The 26,965-nt window shown below is 42.7% G+C and overlaps 1 protein-coding gene across 4 annotated transcripts in view; it reads right to left on the bottom strand.

The window, feature by feature from the left end:
* The window catches only part of ZNRF1 (zinc and ring finger 1), an 84,207-nt gene extending 57,843 nt beyond the window's left edge, over positions 1–26,364 (bottom strand). Inside the window, exon 1 of one of the 4 annotated variants that reach the window (XM_065925026.1) lies at positions 25,170–26,364. In XM_065925026.1, the coding sequence (XP_065781098.1) occupies positions 25,170–25,593 (424 nt within the window). In that variant the 5' untranslated portion in view covers positions 25,594–26,364. The remainder of the gene's footprint in view (positions 1–25,169) is intronic. The other 3 variants (XM_065925025.1, XM_065925023.1, XM_065925024.1) reach the window with 3 other exon arrangements.
* Between the last annotated feature and the right edge of the window lie 601 nt (positions 26,365–26,965).

Below are 26,965 nucleotides of genomic sequence, written 5' to 3'. Positions count from 1 at the left end.
GAGAAGGAAATGGCAACCCACTCCAGTATTCTTGCCTGGGGAATCCCATGGATGGAGAAGCCTGGTGGGCTACAGTCCATGGAGTCACAGAGAGTCAGACACGACTGAGTGACTTCACTATGAAAGGCCAAATCAGGCACGGTATTGCCATTACACACCAATCTATCAATGTGATTCCATTTATCTTAAGAGTTTACTCAAACAGAAGAAACAAAGGATCCTAAAGATGTAGCCTTCTATAGTCTCATCCATTCATCTCTTCCCTCTATATACCAGCATGTGTGCGTGCTAAGTCACTTCAGCCGTGTCCAACTCTTTGCAACCCTATGGACTGTAGTCCACCAGGCTCCTTTGTCCATGGGATTCTCCAGGCAAGAATACTGGAGGGGGTTGCTGTGCCCCCTCCCCCCAGGGGATCTTCCTGACCCAGGGATCAAACCCGCATCTCCTGCAGTGGAAGGCAGGTTCTTTACCACTAGCGCCACCTGGAAAACCCCTTTATACCAGAACGCCCTGTCAATCTTACAATGGGAAGAGAGTATAAATGCAATTATATCTAAGATGCAACCCAGCACAAAGATGCAAAAGCAGATGCTGAGTCAGGTGGATTCAAATTCTGGCTTTGTCATTTCCCATCTATAAGATGGGAAGTTTGGCACTGAACAAGCACTCAGGAAATGTCAAGTTCATGTTTACTTTCTCTCTTCTCTCCCAAATCAATGCAACTAAACCTGTAAAGTATTGCATAGCCCAAGGATTTTCTTGAAGGTACTCTAAGCAAACACAATAAAGAAACTGAATCACATACGGCTCAGTTCATAGCGCTCAGGGAGATTAAACATAAGTATCCAAGTACACTGAATAAATCTTACTCATCCAAGTACCATACAGGTACTACCATCCCTTTTAAGTGTTTATAATTTCAACATCTGAGAAAGAAAATTAGTGAAGTTGCTTCCACATCTCTGAACAGGTTGCCCAAAATTCTTTAGACGACAGAGAAGATAACTTAGCTGCCAGAGAACAGGCCGTGCTTGTCCAGAGATAGATCCTTAAAAGGAGAAGTGCAGAGATGTGCTCTGAGCCTAAAGCAGCTATGCAAGTCTTAATGATCCCAACTCAAAGCTGAGAGCTGGCTAGTGAACACTTCAGTGCTGGGAAGTAGTGTCTTAAGAGAGAAGGCGGCTTTGGTTGAAACAGGACAAAGTCTTCATATTCAGAAGAATACCAGCAGGTACAGAGCTTAGTTCTGCTAGGGTTTAGGAAACGGAAGATTTCCAGTAGGATCCTTCTTGATTCTTACATAAGATAGTAAGTTGAATCTTCTCATCACTGACATTAAATTGATACTGGTAGCCTCCTACTAATTATAGCTAGCCCAATCTTCATCGGTTTCTTTTATACTCAAATCTCCCTCACTCTTTTATCCACTTGAACCACAGAACCAGAAAAATAAGACTACATGTGCTTTTCAGGTCTCAATATGATTTGCTCAAATCTTATAAAGTCTGCTATATGAACTGTGAAATCACAGTTTTATTATTTAAGGCCTACTCACTCACCCCTCCTCTCAGGTCCAGTGGTTGAACTTGAGAACTTGAGGCAGCAGTGACGGACTTAGAAACCTTCTGCTGGAGGAAAATGAATGGAAGAATACCACTGGAAATTCTTTCCCTATAGATTAAACGTGCTGTGCTATACTTAGTCACTCAGTCGTGTCCGACTCTTTGCAATCCCACGGACTGTAGCCCGCCAGACTCTTCTGTCCACAGGATTCTCCAGGCAAGAATACTGGAGTGGATTGCCATGCTCTCCTCCAGGGGATCAAACCCAGGTCTCCTGCGTTGCAGGTGAATTCTTTACCATCTGAGCCACTAGGGAAGTCCATACATTAAATACTATAAAAGAGACTGAAGGCACACTATGAAAAGTTAAAGATGTATGATGTACACTCTAGACTAACCACTAAAAAAATAAGCCAATATGTAAAAAGCTTGGTAACAAACCCATGTGCTACGGTGATTGTGCAAGGCACCCAGTCGTGTTGGACTCTCTATGATCCCACGGACTGTAGCCCACCAGGGTCCTCTGTCCACAGGATTTTCTGTCAAAGAATACTGGAGTGGGTTGCCATTTCCTCCTCCAGGGGATCTTCCTGACCCAGAGATTGAACCCATGTCTCCTGCATTGGCAGGCAGATTCTTTACCACTGAGCCACCTGGGAATCCCAAACAGCCCATAGTGAAGATAAAATAGACTAATAAAAAAAAAAAAAGCCAGAATATATAAATAACTTCTACAGCCACAAAAAACAAACAGCCCAAATTTTAAAATGGACAGAAGAAAAAAAAAAATTAAAAACTCTTAAAAAAATAAATAAAAAAATAAAATGGACATAAGATTTGAACAGAATTTCTCCAAAGAAGATATATAAATAGTCAACAAGCACACAAAAAGATGCTTAACATCATTAATCATGAGGGAAATACAAAGCAAAACCACAGCGAATTATCACCTTATATCTATCAGGATGTCTATTATCCATAAGAAAAGAAATAACAAATGCTGGTAATGGTAGAGAAAAGGGAATCCTTCTATACTGTCAGAGGGAATGTAAACTGGTACAGTCACTATGGAAAATCATATGGCAATTTCTCAAAAAATTAAAAATTAAAATTACCATATGGTCCAGCAATACCACTTCTGGGTATACATAAACTGAAAACAAGGTTTCAAAGAGACGTATGTATACCAATGTTCATAGCAGCATTATTCACAATAGTCAATAGATGGGAGCAACCCAAGTGTCTATCAATGAATGAATGGTTAAACAAAATGTGATACATATGCAACAGAATATTAACCAGCCTTAAAATAGAAACAAACTCTGGTACTTGCTATAAATGGATAAACTTTGAGGAAATCATGTTAGGTGAAATAAGTCAGTTACAGAAAGACAAATAACCTATGATTTTACTTATACGAGGTAGCAAGAGTCATCAAAACGCACAGAAAAAGAAGCATAATGGTGGCTGCCAAGGGCCAAGGGAGGGAAAAATGGCGAGGTGCTGTTTAAAGGGCACAGAGTTTTAGTTTTTCAAGGTGACAAAGTTCTGGCTAATATACTTAACACTACTGAATTAAAAATGATTACGATGGTAAATTTTATGTTATGTGTCTGTTTACCACAATGTTTTAATTTTAGAGTGAAATTCTTAGAGATAAATGTTTAAAAATGTGTGCAAGACCTTTACTCTAATAAAACACTGCTGAAAGGGATTAAAGATCACTTATATAAATGCAGAGAAATACTATTTTCACAGATTTGAGGCTGCAATATTTAAATTTATTCATAAATTTCACTTGATCTCAATCAAAATTCCTGTAGGCTTTTTTTCCTGGAAACTTACAAGCTGATTCTAAAATGTATACAGAAATTCAAAGGATAGTGAATACTCTAAAAAATAATTTAGAAGAATAAGGTAGAAGAATTACAGTGTTTTGATTTCAAGACTTATTATACCACCACAATAATCAAGAGAGTGTGGAATTGGTATAAGGACAGACATAGAGAGCAGAAAAGAATACAGTCCAGAAGTAGACCCACCATATAAACTATGGTGAACAGTTTCTTTTCCTTATTCCTTTCTTTTTTTGCAATAATACTGGTTTACAACATTGTACAAGCTTCATGTATACAACTTTATATTTCTACTTCTGTATGCGCTATAGCATACTCACCACCAAAAATTTAGTTTCCACCCATCACCATACAGTTGATCACTTTGACCAATTTCACCCTCCCCCTCTCCACCGTCTCTTCTCAGGCAACCACTGCTCTGTTCTCTTTATCTATGCACTGATTTTCATCTAGTTTGTTCATTTTGTCTGTTTGTTCTTTATATTCCACATTATGAGTGAAACCATATGATATTTATGTTTCTCTGACTTATTTCATTTAGCATAATACTCTAGAGTCCATCTACATTCTAGCAAATGGCTGAGTAGTATTCCATTGTATATACACATTTTCTTTATCTGTAAATAGAATCAACAATTCAATAGGGGAAAGCATAGTCTTTTCAGCACCTGGTGCTGAAACAACTAGGGTGGAAAATGAACTATGAAAGTAATGATAAGGTTTGACCACGGAAAACCACAAAACAGCTGAAAGAAATCAAGGAAGACCTAAAAATTATAAAGACATCCCATTCAAGTTCATACACTAGAACACTTTAGTACTATTTAGATGTTAATACTCCCCAAATTGATCTAAAGATTCAATGCAATCCCTAACAAAATCTCAATTGCCTTTTTCACAGAAATGAATAAAATGAGTCTAAAATTCAAATGAAACTGCAAGCAACCCCAATCTTGAAAAAGAAGAACAAAGATGAAGGACTCATACTTTCCAACTTCAAAATTAACTACAAAGCTATAGTAATCAAAACAGTATTGGCATAGGAGAAACACACAGACCAATAGAATAGAGGGTACAGAAATAAACGCATGGTCAACTGACAAGGGTGGTAAGACCATTCAACTGGGAAAGATTAGTGTTTTCAATAAATGATGTGGGGAAAATTGGGTATCTCCATGCAAAAAGAATGAAGGTGGAACTCCACCTCACACTACAGATTAAAAATCAAGAGATCAAAGACCTAAAACTATAAAACTCTTAGAACACAGGTGAATCTTTCTGATCCGAAATTAGGCAGCAACTTTTTAAAAGTATAGGAAACAAATGAAAAAAACAAATCGGGCTTCATCAAAATTAAAAACTTGTGTGCCTCAAAGGACACTATCAAGAAAATGAAAAAACCAACAGAATGGGTAAATTTTTGCAAATCATGCAGCTGACAAGAGACTAGGATCCAAAATACATACAGAAAACTTACAGTTCAACAACAATAACAAAAAACAAACAATCCAAATAAAAAATTGTCTAAGAATGTGAATGGACATTTCTCCAAAGATATACAAAGAGGCGACAAACGAGGAAAGATGCCCAACATTCTTGGAAGTGAAAGTGGAAATGAAAGTCGCACAGTCATGCCAGACTCTTTGTGACCCCAGGGACTATAAAGCCCATGGAATTCTCCAGGCCAGAATACTGGAGTGGGTGGCCTTTCCCTTCTCCAGGGGAGTTTCGCAACCCAGGGATCGAACCCAGGTCTCCTGCACTGCAGAGTCTTTACCAGCTGAGCCCCCAGGGACATCCCCCAACATCCTTGGGGAAATGCAAATCAAAACCACAGTGAGATACCACTGCACAACCACCAGGATGGCTATTATCAAGAAAACATATAGTAACAAGTACTGGAGAAGATGCAAAGAAATTAGAGCCCTCATATACTGTGGGGGAAGAATATAAAATGGTATATTTCCTTTGGAAAATAATCTGGAGTTTCTCAAAAACATTAAACATAGTAACCATATGACCCAGCAATTTCACCCCAACGTATATACACTGGTGAAATGAAAAGACATATCCACACAAAAACTTGCACTTGAATGTCCTTAGTAGTATTGTTTTTAATGCCCCCAAGGTGGAAACAATGCAAATATCCATCAACAGATGGAAAAATGTAATATACTCATACAATGGAATGCAGTGTTGACACACACCACAATATGGACACATGGTAAAAACATGAGGCTAAGTGAAAGAATGACACGCGCAAAGTCACATATTACACAGTTCCACTTTTATTACATGTCCAGAATAGGCAAATACATACAGTGGAAAGCAGATTAGTAACTGTCTAGGGTTGAGGTAGATTGAGACAAACTGAGTTACTGCTAATGGCTATGGGGATTCTTTTGGGGTAATGAAAATGTTCTAAAATTTATTGTGGTGATACAACTCTCAATGTATTAAAAACCACTGAATTGTACACTGAAAATCCGTAATTGGTGTGGCATGTGAATTACATCTCAATAAAGCAGTTAAAAAATAGGTCAAAGGAGAAACTGAGCTAGAGAGGTCAATTTTGGAGTTATTATATACAGTATTTATAACCAGTATTCTCGAACACTTCTTCAGGGTTTTGCTACACAAAAAAATGGGAAGTGGTCCAAGGACTAAGCCCCCATTTTCTTCAATGCTAGAGGTAGAGTGATCAATGAGAGGCAAGAAGAAAACTAGGTGAGCGTGGTATCCTGGAAGCAAGTGAAACAAGTGTTTCAAGGAGATCAACCCGTCAAATGCATCTGGTTTTCCCAAGCTGAGCACTGAGAAGCAACCACGGCCTGAGCAGACATGAAGTTTCTCAGTGACCTTGAGAAGAACAGTTTGACGGAGAAGTGAGGACAAACACCTGATTAGAGTGGGTTCAAGGAGACTAGAAGGAGAAAAATCAGAGAAGCAAGGAAAGAGAGGTTTTTCTTGTTGGTTTTTTGGCCGTGCCCACATGGGATCTTCCTGGACCAGGGATCAAACCCGTGCTCCATGCAACTCTGCCTGGCTCTTAGTAAGTCATAAATAAATGTCTGCCATTAGCAATAATGCTTTACATACTACAGTTTAAGATTGTGCATGTTTCCTAATTTTAAAAACTGCAATAACCAACAAAAAACAGATTGTTATAAAAGGAACAGTCTACTCAGTAGGGAAGAGTTCAAAGACTCAAGTATGAAGCCTGGCTCAGGCTCAAGTCATTACAGAATTCTTCCAAGTACTTTTCCCACTCTGCTCCTGTTTCTCCACTTCCTGGGAACATGGGAGAAATAACACGTGCCACCCAACAGGGCTGTGAGCTCACAGAAACTCCATGAACATTAACTGTGCTGTTGGGTAATGGGCTCAACCTCAACTGAAACTCAATTTCTAAGTTCTGTGCCAGCTTCCTGCCCACATAGGTGGCCTTGATAGTCTCATGGAATAGCAACATCTTTAAAAAAAAAAAGCTACACCCTAGGAAAGGATGTTTTTTTAAATTCAGGAACATTTCACATGTCCATTTAAAAGAGACCAGACTTCTACAGTTCAAATAAGATGCTTGGTTACTGGTCATTTTATTGCTCCACAGGTCACTGGAAGGAGGAGGAGAATCAGTTATTCACCCACCTGTCTCCTGACAGGCTCCTCTGTGGGATCCCACCGCAGTGTTGGGTCCCAGAGGGTTGCTGCAGGCCCCACTGGCATGCTGCCTCTTAGACAGTTTGTTTGCAGAACCCCGAGGAAGCAAAAGCACCCGCCGAGTGCAGAGCCCTGAGATTAGTTGCCTCACACAGGCTTGGCTTGAAATGTTTCCACCCCGGCCCCCCACCTGTTGTTTTCTTTTAGGGCAGCTCAGATTGTGCATCCAAGGTAAAAATTTCTTATGCTGTAAGCCCAGCTACTGGCAGAACCAATTATCACATCAGAAGTAAAAATGGGAAGAAGCTGTGAACTCGGTAACAGGCTGGACATACTCGGATTATTTCAGGATTGACGGCTGGGAAAGAGTGGGGTCCTATGAAGCCTACTGCCTGGAGTTGTCTACTTACCAAATGCTCTCGGTATTTGGGGCTGAGCTCTGGGCTCTTTCTAGTTTATAATTTAATTGCTCTACCGAGAACAAACTAAATTTATAGGAAGGGCTATGTGATCTTTCCCTGTGATATACTTTTAACAACTCACAGTTAAGGAAGTCTGACCAAACAACAGGCATGGTCTCTCTAGCAAAGAGAAAGGGTAAAAGCTCTTTGGGGGCAAACTTTCTGCGCATCAACCTGTGACATTATGAGTTCACTCAAAGAGGCACAACAGCTGGAAGGTGAGGGGGAGAGATCCAGTTTGAATAAGTTCCCCCCCACAGGCACAAGTTTCTGGAAATTACAACAGAGACAAAAGCAAAACAAAATCCAGGAGTGACATGGAACAATGAAGAAAAGATTAAATGAAAGAGGTTGTGAAATGAGATAAGCAGAATGTGATTTCTACCATTTTAAACATATTAGTCCACAGGGGCAAGCAAAAATCTGGAGAAACACATACCAAAGAGATCACAGAGAACTTTTACTTTCTGTGTCAATGTTTGAAATCTTTACAGTGAATATTCTGAGTATTTCCGTGACAGGGAAAAAAACCTAGGAAGAACCTATGCTTCCAGATTTGCTTGAAAAACAAAAAACTGCTAATCTAGAAACCACAAAAGTCTGTTAACTTCTGTTTCTGCCAAGCGCCTATTGGTTCATCCTTTGCAGTTTCTTCCAACCTTATCCTTTCCAGCCTGTTACAGGACGTTTCCCTCTTTCACAACCTTTTTTCTTCTAGAAATGCTGTCTCTGAATTCTTTCTAAACCCCTCCCAGTCATCTTATAAGCTATCTTTTTCTTTCAGATTAATTTCTTCCAAAAAGTCACCTCTAAGCTACTTTTGCCAACCCTACAAAATCCACCAGGATGAACTAATAAGTAATGGATTCTTTCCCATAAAATTATCTTTATTTTCACCTCTAAAATTAACAACCTTTTTTCATATGTATCTTCACTGAACAACTTTTATTTAGGTACCTACTCGATACCATGAGCCATGCATACTCCAGACAGAATTTTAAAAATTTCTCAACTACCATATCTGGCAGGTATGGTACTCTGCAGTCAACCAGAACAATGCTCCTTCTCAGAACAGCAAACTTCAAGTTCAAATCCTAGCAAACAACAGGCTTAGTCTCACATACCAGCTCCAGCCAGTCAGTCTGACTGGGCACCTGAGCCATCGTGCTGAGGATGCTGAGTCCTTGCATCCTTGCAGCCTCCATAATAAAGAATGAAGTACGTTTTTTGGGTTTTTTTTTTTAATATTTATTTGGCTGCGCCAGGTCTTAGTTACAGCATGTAGGATCTAGTTCCCTGACCAGGGATCAAACCCCGTCTTCATTGGGAATGCAGTCTTGGCCACTGAACCACCACCAGGGAAGTCCTGTGAAGTATGTTCTCAGCAGTTCTTTTTCATAGGCAAAAAACAAGGTTAGGGTCACTGACTCTTTCCCTCTTCTTTACAACCTGCTGGGGCCAGGCTAGTATGACCCACATTGTTTTTATTTTTGGTCTATCTTGAGTCCAGTCACTGTGAAATGTTGCTAAATTTGAGGAAGGTGTGGGTGTGTGTATGTGGTGGGGAAAGGGGGTGAAGAAAGGAGGTACCTCTTTTCTTGAGAATACTGAAGGTTCTATTGCAACTCAAAGGAAAATGAGATGGCAGTTTAAGGGGGTGGAGAAAGATGATTTCATTACAAGGAATTTCCAATCTGAGTCAAATTTCAAGTAATAACACCATGGGCTGGTTTGCTCTACTCACAACCCATCTTACCTATTCTCAGTTTAATCACAATTGCATAAAATCAAGAGATCCATGCAGTAATTCTTTTCCATGTTCCCCAAAGTTTGTTCAACATTAGGTTCACTCACTTCTCTACTTACCCCGTCCCCATGGTATCACATTACAGGTAAGACAGGTAAGCTTGGGTTTACCACTTCACCTGTAAATCACTCTGAGTGCAGCACCCTTTCTGTATTCTTCCCACATACTGACAGTACAGAATGGGGATAACTTGAAAGAAGGACTTCCAGGTTCTGGTTATCAACAAGTTCACTTTGTGAAACTACATGTACCCCTTCTGTCTACCATAAGAATACTATGTAAGAGTTCAGAACAGCCCTGTTCCAGACAACTTTCTGCTACAATGAAAATGTTCTGTATCTGTGCTGTCCCACTGCAGTCATCACTAGCAATTTGTGGCTACTGGGCACCTGAAATATGGCTAGTGGAACTCAAAGGAAATTCCAAACTTTAACTGACTGTAATTTAAATAGCCACATGTGACTAGAGGCGACTATAGTGGACTAGAGGCGACTATACTATACTATGCTGGACAGAAGAAAGAGAATATATCCAGTCTCTGTTTAAAAAAAAAAAAGAAAAGGAAAGCTCTAAAAGTTTACCCTGTATCTTCCCTCTGCATATCCTGAGGACAGAGGAAGAGTTAGGTCCTCTACTGCCATAAAAGCAGACCCTGCAACGGCTGTGAGCCCCCAAGAGGTACAGTGCTGAAAGTCTGCCCTGTATGACTCAGGAGGTACTCTTCCTCTGGGAGCAGAGAACGAAATGATGATGGGCTTCCAGCTTCCTGCTTCCCTGTTCACAGTGTTCACTCAACAGTATGATGCCACTGATAGGGTTTCATGGAATTTCTGAGCAGGAAGAGAACAGAACACTGATTTTCCCAAAGAGAAAAACTAGAACCATAAGAGATGATTTACTCATGAAAAACTCTTTTTACACAATTGAAGGAAAAAAGTAAACAACCCACAAGGAATTTAAAATACAGTTCAATGAAACATAAAACTGAATGAGCAGGTTAAAAAAATAGGTAAGAAAAAATTATTGTACTGAAAGGTCAGTCAGTCAGTGCTTAGTTATGTCTGACAGCAACACCATGAACTGCAGCCCGCCAGGCTCCTCCGTCCATGGGATTCTCCAGGCAAGAATACTGGAATGGGTTGCCATTGCCTTCTCCAGGGGATCTTCCTGATCCAGGGACTGAATCCAGGTCTCCCTCATTGCAGGCGGATGCTTTCACTGTCTGAGATACCAGGGAAGTAATAGAAAATTACCAAGAGGGCAGCATACAGAAATAAAGAGTTGGAAAATATCGAACTGTTTAAGAAGCATGAAGGACAGAAGAAAGAGGTCCAATACATGACTTCTAAGCTTCTCAAAAGGAAAGATGGGAGAGAATAAAACAAAGGCAAAATATGAAGGGATACATGGCTGAGAACTTCTTGGACACTTTGAAAGACATGAACTCTCATATTCAAGGACTAATGGCAAGAAGAAATATAGAAATAGATCAAACCCTGCACACAGAACAGTAAATTTGCAGAATACCAGGAACAAAGGTTATAAAGCAGTTAAGAGAAAACACAAATTAACTGTTTAGAGCTGAGAATCAGAATTCTCAACTGCAATATCAAAAGCTAGAAGATAAAGAAATGGAATAACATTGCCCAATAACATTGCTGAGAACAAAATTACTGCCAAAACAGATTTTTATACTCTGCTAAATTATCACTCAATAGTTACAGCAAATAAAAGCGTTTTTTTATTTGCAAGCAAAGAAGTGTTTAGGAACTTCCCTGGTGGTGTAGCAGTTAAGAATCCACCTGACAGGACTTTCCTGGTATTCCAGTGGCTAAGACTCTGCGCTCCCAATGCAAGGGGCCTGGGTTTGATCCCTGGTCAGGCAACTAGATCCTGTATACAACTAAAAACATCCTACACGCCAAAACTAAAACCTGGCACAGTTAAATAAACAGTTAAAAAAAAAAAAAAGAATCCTCCTGTGATGCAGGAGACCTGGGTTTGATCCCTGGTCCAGGAGCTAAGACCTCACATGCTATGGGTATTTACCACAGCTGCTGACCCTGTACTCTGGAGCCCACACACACCTACCAAAGCTAGACAGTGCCCAAAAGCCCATGCTCTGCAACAAAAGGAGCTGCCACAAGAAGCCCAGGCACTGACTAAAGAGCAGCCCATGTTCACTGCAATTAGAGAAAGCCCATGTGCTGCAACGAGGACCCAGCACAGCCAAAAATAAAGAAATAAAAATTTTATAAAGTGTGTATGTTTAACATATTCTCACTGAAAAAATTTAACGCCTACCTCTAGAAGAAGGAAATTAACTCAGAAGGATGAAGTATGATGAAAGAACAGTAGGCAAAAAATTTGCTAAGCAGGTGGGTGACTCCAACCAAGCAGACATTATCAAATAAGAGGCTAATTCTAGAGTATAAAAACAGAAATGAAGTGGAATTAGAATACTCAATCTCAACAATGTTTAAGACAAACTGTAGGTTCTTTTTTATTTGGGAAGACAGTAGTGATATTAATTTAACATTAGATTATTTTCAAACATGCAGGTCAAAAATTTAAGAGTAGCCTCTTAAAGAATTGAAAGTTCAAAATAAATAAATAAATAAATAAATAAAAACTAAAAAAAAAAAAAAAAGAATTGGAAGTTCCCAAATGGTGATAAAGAAAACAAGTTATATAGTAGAAAGAAAGAAAGCAGAAAAATGCAAACAAAATACATGATATATAACACAAAATAACAATATATATAGTAAGGTATTAAATTAACATAGTTGTATTCACAATATTTTTTAAATGAATTAAATGTGCCAATTAAGTCTCAGAGCTTTCTTCCCCCCCTCAGAGTTTTTAAACAGTCTCAGATTAGCCTGAAAAAAAATCCAACTATCTGTCATTTACAGAAAATACATCAAAGACATTAGGACAGGGGCTGAAAATAAAAGGACAGGAAAAGACACCAGCTGGGGAATACGTGTAACTCTATGGCTGATTCATATCAATGTATGACAAAACTCACTGAAAAAAAAATAAAATAAAAAATTAAAATTTAAAAAAAAAAAAGAAAAGAAAAGACACCAGCAAACAGAAAGTATGTGAAATAATAAAGAAAAACAATCTCAATAAATGCACGGGAAAATCTGATAAAATAGCCATTTGTAATATTTAATTTAACAAATTAAGAACAGAAAGGAATTCACCTTTGAGGGAATGAAGGCTATCCAACAAAAACACAGACAATGCTTTTAATGCAAGAAGCACTTTCTTCACTAGGAGGAAAAGAAGAATGCCCATGGTTATATAGATTCAAATAAACCTTTTAACACAGGAAATTGTCAGCAATCCTAAAGTAGGAAAGAGGCGTGACACACAAGAGAATCCGAAAAGAAGAAACATTATTATTTACCAACGCGATTCACTCGGATTTTCTCCGTAGATGTTTTCTATTAAAACTATTAGACTTACAAGAGTTCAGCAAGTCTGCTGAATACACCAGAAACCTGAAATAGTTATAAAAAAATTTTAAAATACTACTTACAGCAATAACAAAAACTATAAGGTACCTACGGATAAATCTAACGAAAAAAGATTCAAGATCTTTAGATAATTACTCAGCTTTACCCAGAGACATTAAGAAGTTACTTTTACTGATCACTTACTATCCACTGGGCACTGTTTTGAGAGAGGTGGATATGTCAATAAGCTCATTTAATTGATACAAAGTACATATGAAATATATAATTATTATAAGCCTCATTTAACCTTAACCACCACCCCACACTGCCTCTCCCAAGAAGGGGTGTCTCGTGTGCATTGGTGATACAGTGGTAAGCATAGGTGTCCTCCATGAAAGGGAGTCTCATTGCAGGCATCCCCCATACAGGAACCTCTTACTCAAACAAGTCAAGGCTCCAAAAGACATTCTCAGGTGATACAGAGGCAGACTTGACCGGAATTACCCAGCGTCCAGCTGTCTAAGATTCTCAACTGAAAGCAAGAAGCCCCTCTTGTACCAGATGAGATCATAGCACAGCACACACCGGGACCTGATACACATCAGATCACATAAGGACACAGACCAGCTCTGAAGAAAGCAGACCTCCACGTGAGGCCTAGCCACCCCTTCAGACACCATGTCACTTTAACATCATGTGGTTTTCCCACTCCTAGCAACAGATCAATCTACATTCCTCAGACTTGAGATGTTTCACGTATTAGGACTTTATGCTGCTTTGCAAAGTCAAGAACTTAGTGGATATTCAATTACTTAAGCCTTTTTAGTAACATTTGAAAATTCTGGCTAGTGGAAATGCAATATTTATTTTGCATTTTGCAACTTTTCTATAAGTCTGCTGCTGCTGCTGCTGCTAAGTCGCTTCAGTCGTGTCCGACTCTGTGACCCCATAGACGGCAGCCCACCAGGCTCCCCGTCCCTGGGATTCTCCAGGCAAGAACACTGGAGTGGGTTGCCATTTCCTTCTCCAATGCATGAAAGTGAAAAGTGAAAGTGAAGTCACTCAGTCGTGTCCAACTCTTCGCAACCCCATGGGCTACAGCCCACCAGGCTCCTCCGTCCATGGGATTTTCCAGGCAAGAATACTGGAGTGGGTCGTCATTGCCTTCTCCTTCTGTAAGTCTGAAATTATTTCAAAGCTTAAAAAAAGTAAAAAAAAAATTCTGTTCTTATATCTGTTAAGTCCATTCCCCTCAGGTTCATGGGTAGACCTAATTTTATAAAGACACAACGTAAAACTCCAATAAATATCCTAACAGTTCCTTCCCCACAGAAGCTGACAAAGCTGATTTTAAATTTTATATGGAAGCAAAAGGCACCAAAAATAACTAACCAGCTTGTTTTTATTGTTGTTGTCTGTAACATACAGAACTGTTTATTCTGCTGCTTGCAATACAAAGACATAGGGAAATGTTATTGTTTGTGCAATAGTAGTAGGGGAAAAAATCTGAAACTGCCCACTAGGGTCAGTTTGCCAGATGTCCTGTCATTAAGAAAAACAGATATAAACAGAGCAGTTCCTGGTACTCTGTACTTCATTTTGCTGATTCTATCCAATTCCCTTCTTTGTCCCCTAGAAAGCTTTATTTAGACAACACAGCTTTGAAAGAGAATAAATAACAAGTTGAAAGGATTTGCTCTTCCACACAGCAAGACAAAACTACAGTAATTAAGAAAGTATTAGCACAAGGATAGACAACTTGGCTGATGGAACAGAACAAAAAGCCCAGGAACAAACCTATGCCTGGAAGGAAACTTGATTATTTTGATAGAGGTATTTTGAAACTTGATAAAGGTGGCTTTACAGATCAGTAGGAAAAGGCTTTACCATTCTTCACTTGCTGTTGAGAGAACTGGCTATTCATATGGAAGAAGGAAAAGATACCTTATCTTATCCCATTCAAACAACTTAATTCTCCATAGCTTAAGGACTTAAATATGAAAGACAAAATTCAGAAACTTTCAGAAGACAATATAAGTTATCTCTTCTGACCTCAAGGAAAGACAACCTTTCTTAAGACACAAAATGCATAAGCCATGAGGGAAAACATTGGGATATTATATTAAAGGTAAATTAACCATAAGAAATTGAAAGAGAATAAAGAGATAACCCACAAACTGGGAGATATACATCTGTATGACATATGCTTCAGCTGTGTATCTGGAAACAAATGAAACAAAAACACAAGTTCATATTAAATGGACTAGTAAAAAAAGGATGAACCATCCAATATAAATATGGATAAAAGACAAGAACAAGCATGATGATTAAAAATACATTAGCATATGTAAATTTTATTATATCAAGTATATAAATAACAAAAATCACAATGATACACCATCTCACACTTACTAGAGTTTGCCAAAAATTCAAGTATGACAATATCAAGTTTTGGCAAGAACATGGAACAAGTGAATATATGCTATCTGGGGAGTATAAAATTGGTACCAGCACACTGGTCATCTACTGGGCAGTATTTAATCAAGAGTCAGACCCTCTTGATGAGCCTATGACCCAGCGATCTCATGACTAAGAATGTACTCTAGAAAAACTCTCACTCAAATATGCAAGGAAACAGCAAAATATTCTCAAAGTAACTGAAACTAACTTTAATACCCACTGATATCCAAGAGAATGGGTGGATAAATGGTGATATTTGTGCTATATTCATACAGTAGAGAAGAACAGCAAAAATCAATGTGCTAGAGTAGCAAATAGTAGAGTGGATTTACAGATCCCAAATCCAATTTTGAGGCATATCTATAGACAGAGATATAAAGATGAGACATTATGAAGTTTAAGTTAAATCCTGTAAATACTCTTTTGGACAGAAACAGGCAGTACAAAGTAGGAACATATATAGGATGATCAACAGGGGAGTCAGGGCAGAGGTTACCTTTGGGAAGGGAAGGAGAAACATGAATCGCTTGAGGTCCATACAGTTACATCTATAATGTTCTCTTCACTTATCTACTTGATAGGTAAGCACATTCTCCCTTGAATGCCTGAAACAGCTCATTTTTTATAAGATTCCAAGAGACAAGAATTCCTACTCAGAGTCACACCAATATTTGATTTCCTAAAATGTGCAAGTGAAACCAAAACTGAAATAGAACGAACCCCTGTGACCCTTCCATCTTGCAGTCACAGGACTGGGGCTTCACAGAGTTCATCTAATGTGAACGGACAGGAAAAGGAAGGGTCAGGCTCCAGCCTGGATCCCATGACAAGATGTACCCTGGGGACCCTCCGGGAAAAGAGAGGAAAGTTATTCCGCTATTTTATAAAAGTGATAATCATTTTTAAGAAATTGGTTTGAACTCCTTAGGCAAAAGGCATTTTGTAATCATGTCATCAATTAAAAATATTGAGCCCCACTATACCATCTAAGAGAAATGTGAATTCTCAGAACAGAGGTTCCTACTGCTTTTTCCTTGTTTGAGCAAGTTGGTTAAAGTCATCTCTGCAGGATGTATCCATAATCCTAGAGGCCTGGATACCTTCAAGGCCCACAACTCCCCCTCCCAGTTCCCTGCTTCTGCCCTTTTCTCTTAGTTATTGCTGGCTCTTAGGCATCAAACGCTGGCTTCCTGTTCCCCCTCACTGAGCTCTGGAGACTTGGAACTGGTAAAAGGCTTTGAAGAAAAGTACAAAGCCAGGAAAACACGGAATGGAGACAGCTCTGACTTTCCAAAGGAAAGCAAATCTCAACAGTTGTAATAACCTTTCAGACTTTCCTTCTCTGTAGCTTACATAAGACGTGGTTCAGACACGAGGACCAAAGAAGTACTGTTAAGTCACTGAAGTCGGAAACGGTGAAAACTCGGGTTCCGGCGGGCAGAGAGGCTGAAGACAGGCATTCTCGATGCTGGTAATATAATCCTGGCTTGTTCTGAAGTCTCGGTGTCTCGAGCATCCCCTTTACACCATCCCACAAAGACAATGCCTCAAGGGTTCCCTCTGAGGGTTATTCTAAGTGCTTTATTAGATCTGAAGTCTTAAGAGCACAGACCTGTGCAAATCCTCTCTGTGTGAGGTGGTCAGCGCCAGGCACCATGACACCATTTCACAGTGTGGAAAAAGGAGGCATGTTCGTGGCTTATGAGTCTCATCATCAGGACCACAGTCATCCCTTGATCCAGAAATACAAGGGATTTGATGTCGTTCTAGTACACAGCCTCAGGCCCTCCAACCCAAGGACTCAGTTTCCTGATCCTTTTACACTACAATGCTGTTTTAATGAAGAGTTCGAATGCTGAAACTCCAACCTCATTGGTCAGGACACTGTGACAGTTCTCTGAGCACAGGCCTTCCCCATTCTATTCTGCTGCCCTGCACTTTGAATTCAAGGCTTGTCAGCTCGGAAAGCACCAGAGTTCCGACATGGCAGCCCCTTGGTTATGTTCAACTGAGGGACTTATCTTCCACAACCTACTCAAATCCTCCCCCAACAGCTACCAAAAATTCCCCTGGTGAGAAATGCTATTATGAGAAGGAGTGGCTGCTTTGTGACTCACACTGTTTCATTAAAAAGATTTTTTTTTTTTCCAAACAAATGTTCAGTAGAAGAATCCAAAGGTTTTCCAAAGCCAGGGCAAAAACAGAACAGCTCATAATACTATTTCTCAAAGGCCTGCCACTTCATAGGAGATTCCTATACCTCAAAATACTGGAGATGCTTAGACTCACTATTCTTTTACATTGCATTTGGCCTCTGGGTGGAGAGAAGGTAGGAGATGGATGGATTAAACACAGCCAGCATGACTGGGCTTGTTCAGATATTAAGATGGAAGGCAGCTAGCTTGCAAGCCAGTCCTGAGCACAGACCTTGAATTTAACCAGAGTTCGCCAGGGCAACTGGCTGCAATGGTATGACTCTTTCAGCCATTTCTAACCAGGATTGAGGAAATCTAACGTTTAGTTTGTAATGCTTATTACAGTAGTGGGCAATGTTGTCACAAAGTTCCTTTGAAAAGCTGACTTACATGGTGCTGTACCTTTGAGGGTATTAGAAGTGTGCATGATCTAAAGCGAATAAAATATTACAGAAAACTCATTTGTATTGATGGTAGACCAAGTGCTCCATCAGTTTAGACTGGAATCCCTAGGGCTCCCTCAAATCCTTGCAGGATTCCTGGAGTACTAAGGTGGGAATCACGATAACGAATCCTAATAGCTTTCTCTAAGGAAAAGCACCATCTGAGCAGGGGTGGGGGATTAGGGATGTTCTCCAAACACTGGAGAAATGTGGGCAAGATGACCAAGCTGGCTAAGGTCTTGGGGGGTCTCAGTTTTGCATTCTCCTCCTACCTCTGTCTCAGATCGTGTGGGCAACTCCAGATTTAAGTTTCTCCACATGCTAAAAATCAACTTCGACCTTAAAAGACACTGTACAATAAATACAGAGGTGACTAATTACAGAATAACTCTTTTTGAAGCATGGCTTATTTAATTACATTTTGTTTTGTACGACCAATAAGCAAGCAGGAGCCATGGCAAGCCTAGTGTAATTCACCAAGAGGCCACATACACAGAAATGCAAGGAGAGGTTTCTCCAAAGATTATCCTTCAGACACTAAGGTATCACCTCAACAGCCAAAGTCTACATAAAGTCTTTCAGCATGGAACATTCTTCTATATTCTTTACTTTGGGTAAAAAAAAAAAAAAAAACTCAAATATAACACAGATTTAAAAATTATTCTGGGGGAGAAATAACATTTCGGTCACCAGCGTTGCCTTTAAAAATTACTTAAAACAGCACTAAAGTGTCAATGTCGTGGAGCTCACAGACAAAAAAAAGACCAAGAAGGAAAAACTCTTACTTACATTTCCTTAAGTACATTTTGGCTTAGGATGAATTTCACAGACATGGGTTAAACGAGTGGTGAATGAGGCATCCAGAAAACAGTGTTCAGTGACCAGAAAGAACAGAGGCTCTAGGGATGACAAAGATACTGAAGGGCAAAGATAATTTCAAACAAATGTTTTTCTTTTGCAATTTCCATTGAGAAGAGGACTGCTCGTGTTGGCACATATGAGGAATTTCTTCTTGGTAGGCTCTTGACTGGAAACACAAAGAACAGATGACCTGCCCCAGCCCAGACAGAGGACTGAGGAAAGAAGAGGAGGGAGGAGACCATCCCTGTAGCAGCCTCAGGGACAAGCACACGAATCTGTCTGTGTGTTCAACAGAGGAACGCTGAAGAAGGTCAAATCTTCCACAGGCTGCAGGATTCAGACTCTCTCTCAGAGGAGTGAGGAAGTAAGGATTCTTGGAAAGAACAAAGTAATGCTAATCATCTTCATCATAAGTATATATGTCTGGCACCTAAGTATACTGGAAGCAATCAATCTCAGTTGAATAAATCAGTGTCTTAGTTCAACAGATCTACACATACGGTTTCATACTTCGTCAGTTAAAAAATAAAATGAAAAAGGTATTTTGTCCACTTTAAAGTCTGGATTTATCCTAAGATCTTGACTTGTCTAGCTTCCCGGCTGGGGCTAGAAGAAAGAGGATGTAACTCAGGAAGCCCTCCTGCAGCACAAGCAGCTAATGGCAAACACGCCTTAGGAGAAAAACCAGGGGAGGAGGCGCACAGGAGGAGAGGGGTCCCTGCCACAACCACTTTCTGTTCTGAGCAACTGGGGACCAAGGCAGACCGGCTCAGGCCTGCCTGTAGGAGAAAAACGCTTTGTACCGAGTGAAAGAAAGCGGGCGAAGACTGAACAATGGTCTTGCTGGGTGAATACACCCTCTGGGAGCAACAGAAGAGAAGATCTGTGTGGATTCCACTTGGGAATCTAGTTTAGAGATGTTGAAAGGGATGAATGCATAAGAAAAGCATTCGGAATTCTCTGGGGAGAGAAAAGTTAAACCCATGGTAGGGGTGCCTTTCATTTAGAGAGGGTATTCTGACTACATTTTTAGGATCATTTGTGACAAATTCAGGTTCTACTGAACTCTGGAAGTGGGGTCCTGCCATCTGCATTTGTTAACAAGGTTCTGGAGAATACTGGGCAGAGTCAAGTTTGAAAACTCTGTGAACCATTCACAGAAATTAGGAGAGCTCAGTGTTTGTATCTGCCTTCTTCTCATTACAGATTTGGGAGCACACTATAAGTTCTTACCATGCCTCCTCTAACTTTACAGGGCAAAGCCAACTCCTCCTTCCTCTTTACTCCCAGCAGAGCAAGGCTGTACTCTCAATTCCTGCAACTCCAGGGAGATCTCAAGGTAAACAGTCTCGCCAGTCTATTCAGTACCCCAGCTGCTGCTTTAAGATTCAACTTTGTTCTTTATTTGCTTCACACTTGAGGGTTGCTCTTCGGGTTATTCACTCACACCGGCAACTCACCCCTCATCCATTCAGCCTATCAAAATCAGGAACCCAACTGTTGGTTTCAAGGATAAACATGTGACCTTAAGAGGAAATAAAGACTCAGAGGTGAAAACTGCCAGGTCTCATACTCAAGCCTACACCCACCATAATCACTAGGAACCATCTGATTGAGACAGGCCATGACAAAGCTTGGAAAAGAGACAGATGAAAATTTGTATGCATTCCTTACAAGACGAGGAACAGGATTTAAGTTTTGGACTAACTTCAAGATTTTGGTACCACAACCTCAGTGACCCAGTCATTAAAAACACCCCCTACTTAAGGGTTAGTAAGAGCGAGACCAAGAGCCCATTTAAGTTACCACCACTTCCCTATGACATTTCTCCCAATTTTGAAACTGTCAAAATTGAAGTTTAGTTTTAAAATTGGGTTTATAAGTGCCCAATAAACTTGGGTTGAATATCACATCTGTAAAATACAAAGCATGTTCCTTTTCCCAAAAGCAACTAGAGTTGCATTTCTGGTAAAGAGTGGCTTTGGCTCAGAGAGTATTCCTTGTGACCTATTTGGGGTGTATCTCTGTTTAATGGCAAAATGTACACATCCCATAAAACACACATTTAAGAGTGAAACCAGTTTTTTTTTTTTTTTTTTGCAACATCTTTCAAACCCCAATGAGGAAGAAGTAACTGTGACCTTCAAGAAATTATCTTTTCCTCAAGGGAACCCTACTTTTCTTTTATAGAAAACAAGCCCTCATGGTAACAGAGAACTAAAAACTCTGCTTTGTAAAAAGTCTCCCCCCCCCCCCCAAAAAAAAAACTAGTCTTCATTAAGAATAGAACTTTTGCAAGGCAAGGACTCATCCTGCTACTTGGAGGCCACGGAATGGTTTTCCTTCTCCAGAAACCATGGAAAGGACCATTACATCCAGCACACCTAGAGTGAGGCACAAAGAGGCTTTCTGATCTACTCCAATGGAATTGGCAACTCTAATTATTTAAGAATAGAGAAGATCAAATCACTTGAGAACCCCAGAGTGCCAGCAAAACAGAACCCATGAGATATCCTACTGGCTCACCAAAAGTCACCTTCTACTGGCCCCTCTGGTGGCCTGGTGACCACAGAGAACAGTTTAGTTTTCTGAACATGCACGTGCAAACACACATATGACTAGGAAGGCGGAGGGACATCTCGATGACCGGTCATTTTATATTCAGGCCCAGGAAACGGGCAACCTCTTCCTTCCAACATGGTGGTCTCTGTATTTCCCCCCACACTTGGCCATCTGCGTTCTGAATTAAACAGGACTATAAAAGGATGACCAGACCTCCAGAATACCACCCAGCAACCATTAGGAGTAAAAAACCTTACAGCAAAACACATTTTAATGTGGAAAAGAAGGGACTCAGACTCTGTTAGGTGGCTCTTCTCAAATGGCACTAGTTATTATGGATGGCCCCCTCAATACAGGTCAGATTTCAGCAGAGAGCACTTGCTTTCATTCTGGACAAAGAGTTCACACGACTGTAAGTTTTTCTGCCCAGCAGATTCAGAGGAGGTGAAAGAAGGCAGAGAACTACAGAAGTGACCCCTGTAAGATAACCACTTTCCATTCTATGTTACTTGGCTTTCATAAACACCCTTTCCTGAAACCACAACAATGACCTGGCAAGGTAAGCAGAGCAGGTATTATCTCCATTTTACAGGTGGAGACACGGTTGACTTAGAGGTGAAATGACTCACTTGCACAAGGTCACAAGTCAGGCAGTTAAAGAGCCAAGCAGTCCAAGCAGGAGAGGAGCCCAGCCCTCTGACAAGCAGGCCGGTGAGATTGCCACAAGGTCCCCCAGCTTCCTTGTGTTTCAGGATGAGAGGAAGCAGACGGTAATGGCTAAGAGGTCAAGTGGATTCTGACACTGGCAGGCCTGCACTGCAATCCCAGTGCTGCCTCCCATTAGCTGTCTGGCCTTGTGGAGGTTCCTTAACCTCCCTCAACATCTCAGTTTCCTCACCTGTAAAATGGGAATAAAAACATTTTACCTCCTACTGTTACAGTGGTGAGTGATGGACATACAGCATTCAAATTCATCCACTCAACAAATATTTGTGCCTGGAACACAGAGTGTAGGAGTCACAACAGTGATCAAGAGGCACAGTCTTGCTCTCAGGGAGTAAATATTCAGTCGAAGTAAACAGAAAGAGTAAATGGATAACTAAAGTGTGTTAAGTGCTATTAAGGTAACAGGTGAGTGATGGGAGAGATTGACAGGAGGGAGACAATTTTGAGTGGTCCCTGAGGAGAAATTTAAGTAAAGCCTAAAGGGATCATAAAAGGTTATCCACGTACGGAATAGAAGGAAAAGCATTCCAGGCAAAGGAGACAGAGCAAGCTAGGGTCACAACCCTGGCGAAGGCAAATGTGACTGCCGTGTATCCTCGCAGGATTTGGGGAACAACCTTTAGAGGCTGTATCTGTATTTTAAAAATAACAAAGACTCAAAAGAGCTGAGGTGTCTCATCCAAGGTCTCAGCTCCTCCAAGGAGGAGGAGTGCTCACTGAACTCCCCTACTTACTTCACAGACAACTGTTTTCTGCGCCCATGAAGAGATCCAGAAGCACCTTGGAAACACAAAGAATGACATCACAACAACTTCCAGAAACCTAGTCAACCATGCCCTGAAATTCTTACTCCTCTGCTCCTCAGACACAAGAGTGAGAACTGCTGGGACCTTACCCAAAGGCCCCAGGATGGAAACAAGTTTCTCGTCGTCGCAAGTGAGCGGCGAACGAGAGAGAGGAAAGGGATGTCCTGGAAGGAAGGGCCTGTGGCCTGTTCCAGAAGGCGAGAGAGAACCACCACTGCAGAAGAACGGAAGCATCAAAGTTCCTCTCAAATGAGCTGCACAGGAAAAACTAATTATTTCACTCGAATAAAACAACAAATCCCTAAGGCAATGGTTCTCAATCAGGTGACACCCGGCCCCAACCAAGAGCGCTCTGAAATTTGTGTGGTGCTGAATGGCAGAGCCAGGTATGTCCAATGTCCTGCCAAAGGCCAAGATGGCCCTATGATGACTATATTACTCGAAATATTAACAGCCGCCCCCAACACACACACTTTAATGTCAACCCCTCAAGGGATTAATATGCTTCAACTTTTCCTGTAGTCCCTGGTTCAGTGGCTCTTCCTAACCGCTGGCTGGAAAAAGAAGAAAAAACTTAAGGTTTTACAGCTGAGGGGTCTGAATTTTAGAATCCAAATGCAAGCTCGTAACTCCGGCATGGAACTTGGTGGCAGAATAAGGAAAAAGAACTTTCTGGTAAAAGACAGATAAGAAATTTGAGCAGAAACAGGGAACTCCTACTCTAAGATTACATTCCTGCAACACACAAAATTCTACCTGTGACTTTTGAGAACCACCTGATAGTGATTTTCTGTTTAAACTCAGACACTAAAGACAGTTCTCTTAAAAACTTAACTACAATCACCTCAAAAATACACCTGATCCTTTCTGGACCAAATTTTATAAGGAAGATTATTACTAAGTTCAAGATGTCTAAAGCTGCTCAAATGATGTCTGAAAGTGCCAGAGGTAATCAAGCCCTACATCTCTCCAAGGCAGAGTCCATGATATCTAGACATCTGTACAGGGATTAAAATTCCATCCTAGCAATTAAAAGCCACTTTCAAGGATTATCCTAAATTAGTCACTATTCCTCTCTAAAAATCATTTCACAATCAGTTTAAAGAATTGGAAAAAAAAAAAAAAAACAAAAAAGAACATTATTTCCAGAAATAGAGATTCAAAGTGTCTCCCCTATTTCACAAGAGCAAGCAGTGATCCAACAGATAAATCCTCCATAGAGCAATCTTTCTTCTACACAGTATCTAAATTTTCTGAAGTCGCCCAAAGGAGTCTGAATATGCTAACTTCTTCACTCCAACTTGCCAATTAGTAAATAGCGGCCCCACACCCCTTCTGACCAATTTTCTAGAGGCCTAACCTGGTTTCTCAGGTTAGCTAAGCAGACAGACCTGTTTTCCTCCAGAAGCTCCTGCCAGTGTCTTTTCTGCCCTGCCAGAGTCTAGGAAATCCTCCTCCAGCTTTTTGCTGACCTGCCACCAGAAGTTCACAAAATGAATTCAACCAGATCCTTTGACTCCTCCTTTCCCCCTGACATGTGCCAACAGCCGGGCAAGAGAACTGCCATGTCTTGGACACAAAAAGATGCAGAATACCCAAGCACTTTAGCATGGAGGAGAAGAAAAAAGATGGAAGGATCCAAGAGTCACTGAGCCAAGGCTGCTACTGCATGCAGCACGGGTAACCAGAGCCCCGGTCCCGCAAAGCCTCCCAGGGAAGCTCCCTGGCTGGGTCCTCCGACCAGCAGGCCACACCTGTCTATGGCAGCAGTTTGGCGGCCGCTCCATTTTAAACAATTCAGATTTCCAACACAGCCGCAAAACTGGGCACCCACTTCTCCAGCAAGAGCAATTGCCCTCATCCAAACCCCACTTGGCCCCAATTTTCTTTTCACACCCTTTGTCTGAGATGCTCGGTCAAATTGGATCCTTCTGTGTTACCGGAGTACCCAGCACAATGCAGCAGTAACAGAAAGGAAGCACGGAGGCCGACTTCTACCAGCCAGACTTATCTGAGGACGGGGAGGCCAATGAATGAGACATCAACAGGCATCCACAAGTGAACCAACGCCTTAAGTCCTAACACACCTGGCTCTTCTCGGCCTCTCAGAAAGCCTCATTTCTAGAGGGTGGGTATTCCATTCATCCCTTGGCTTCGGGAACCAAGGGGACGGCAGCCAGATCCAGGTCGCGCACTCTACCTCCAGATCTTTTGCGTGCACGCGTGCGAAGGTGCGGGGCACCTCGGCGCGCCCTTCCTGGCACCCCACCCTCCGAGGCCTCCGGCGCCCGCGGACTCACCACTGTGCGAGCTGAACCACCGGGGTGCGATGTGCAGAGGTAGAGCATCCGCCAGCGAGGCTCGGGAGCCCAGGTACAGCATCCCGTCTCTATGGTGACCGCCACTCGTCTCCTGGTAACCATTGCCGTGGGCATAGGTGGAGTCGGACGCCGACCCTCCGCTGCCGGGCGCCCTCTCGGCGTCGCCGGCCCCCCGGGAGGCGGGGGTGTAGAGGCCAAAGGGCACCCCGCTGGCCGTGCTGGGGTCCATGCCCATGCCCGCCACGGAGCTGACCGAGCGGCTGCGGAGCCCCATGGCCCCGCCGCCCGCCCGGTAGTGCCCGAAGTGGGGCGCCCCTCCCGGCGGGGGCACGGCGCTGTCGTCGGTGGAGACCCCCGGGAAGGGGCCGCGGGAGCGGGCCGCCGTGCTCTGCTTGCCGCCCATGCTCGCCCGGGCCCCGGCGGGGCGGGAGCCTGCAGGCCGAGACCCTCCCCCTGTCCTCAGCGGCGGGGGCAGGGTTGGGCGGGCATACGGGGGGCGCAGAAAGGAGACCGGAGGGGAAGGGAAAAAAAAGGAAAAAGAGAGGACCCGGGCGGGACCCAGACTACGGGCTGCAGGCGTCCCGAGCCCGGCGCATGTTTCCCCTCACGGTCCGGAGAGGCGCGGCGCGCGGGCTCAGCGCGCCCCAGGCCGCCCCCGGGCTCCCAGAGGGCCGGGCGCCGCGGGGAGGAGGCCGCCCGCCCGGCAGCGGCCGCCGGAGGAGGAGGGCGGGGGCGCCGGCGCGTGCCGCCTCAGGACGCCGCGGCCGGGACGGCGGCCCGGACCCCCGAGGTCCGGGCGGGCTGCGGCGCCGGCGGCCCGCGGAGCTCGCGAAGCCGCGCTCGCGTCGCGCTCTCGGCCCTGCCGCGCGGGCCCCGCCGGCCGCGCCGCTCGCTCCCGGGCTGCGCTCGCCGGTGCTCCTCACCGCCGCGGAGACAATGGAGGGCAGCAGCGCGCAGGCGCGGCGGCGCCCCCGCCCCCCGCGTTAACCCCTTCGCGGCCCGCGCGTAGCCGGGCGGGGACGCGGGGCGGGGACGCCTCGACAGTCTCGACCGCCCCGCCCGCCCCACCCGGCCCGGCCCGGCCCGACCGCCTCGGGGCCGGAGTGGCCCGAGCCGCTGTCAGGACGAGAGGCGACGCGGCACCTTTAAGCCCCAGAGAGCAGCTGGTCATTCAGGGGGAATCCTTCCGTGGGCAGGGGCCGGCGGTGGTCCGGGGGGTGGGAAGGAAACCCGGGGAAGAAGAGAAAGGACTCCAGACGCCTACCTAGCCCCGAGGGTCACTGGTCAAGCTCCCCTCCCGGCACGAATTTGCACCCTCAGCACCCTCTGCTGGACGTGCTGTCCGTTCTGTCTGAGGTTCAACGTCCTGGCACCTCCAACACCAGGAAGCTTAGCGTTCTGGGACTTGATAGTTTTTCCGGGATTAAACAGGGCTGGGGGGGAGGGGGTGCTTGTGATTCCATATTTTGCTGCCAGTAGATCAGAACTTCCTATTTTGGACTTAAGCAAATGGGTAGATCCTTAGATAAAATGCGATTCTGAAAATCATCAGGTGTACGATAAAAAACAAAAAGATAACAGACGTGGAAATCTAATACTGCAGCTAGGGCGAGTGATTTAGAAACTCCCTCGTTCAAGGAAGGACTCCTGTTTTGTTTATCGTTTATCCAGGTATGCATCGCAGGGACTGGGACACATCAGGTACCCAATATTTGCTCACCGAGTCTGTGTTTTGCAATGTCTCCCTCACATACTCACATTCACTCACTCATTCA

Source organism: Muntiacus reevesi, chromosome 2 (genome assembly GCF_963930625.1).
Source record: "Muntiacus reevesi chromosome 2, mMunRee1.1, whole genome shotgun sequence".
In the NCBI taxonomy this organism is placed as follows: Eukaryota; Metazoa; Chordata; class Mammalia; order Artiodactyla; family Cervidae; genus Muntiacus; species Muntiacus reevesi.
The sequence above is the reverse complement of the archived record's forward strand: the minus strand, read 5'-3'. Positions and strand labels throughout refer to the sequence as shown.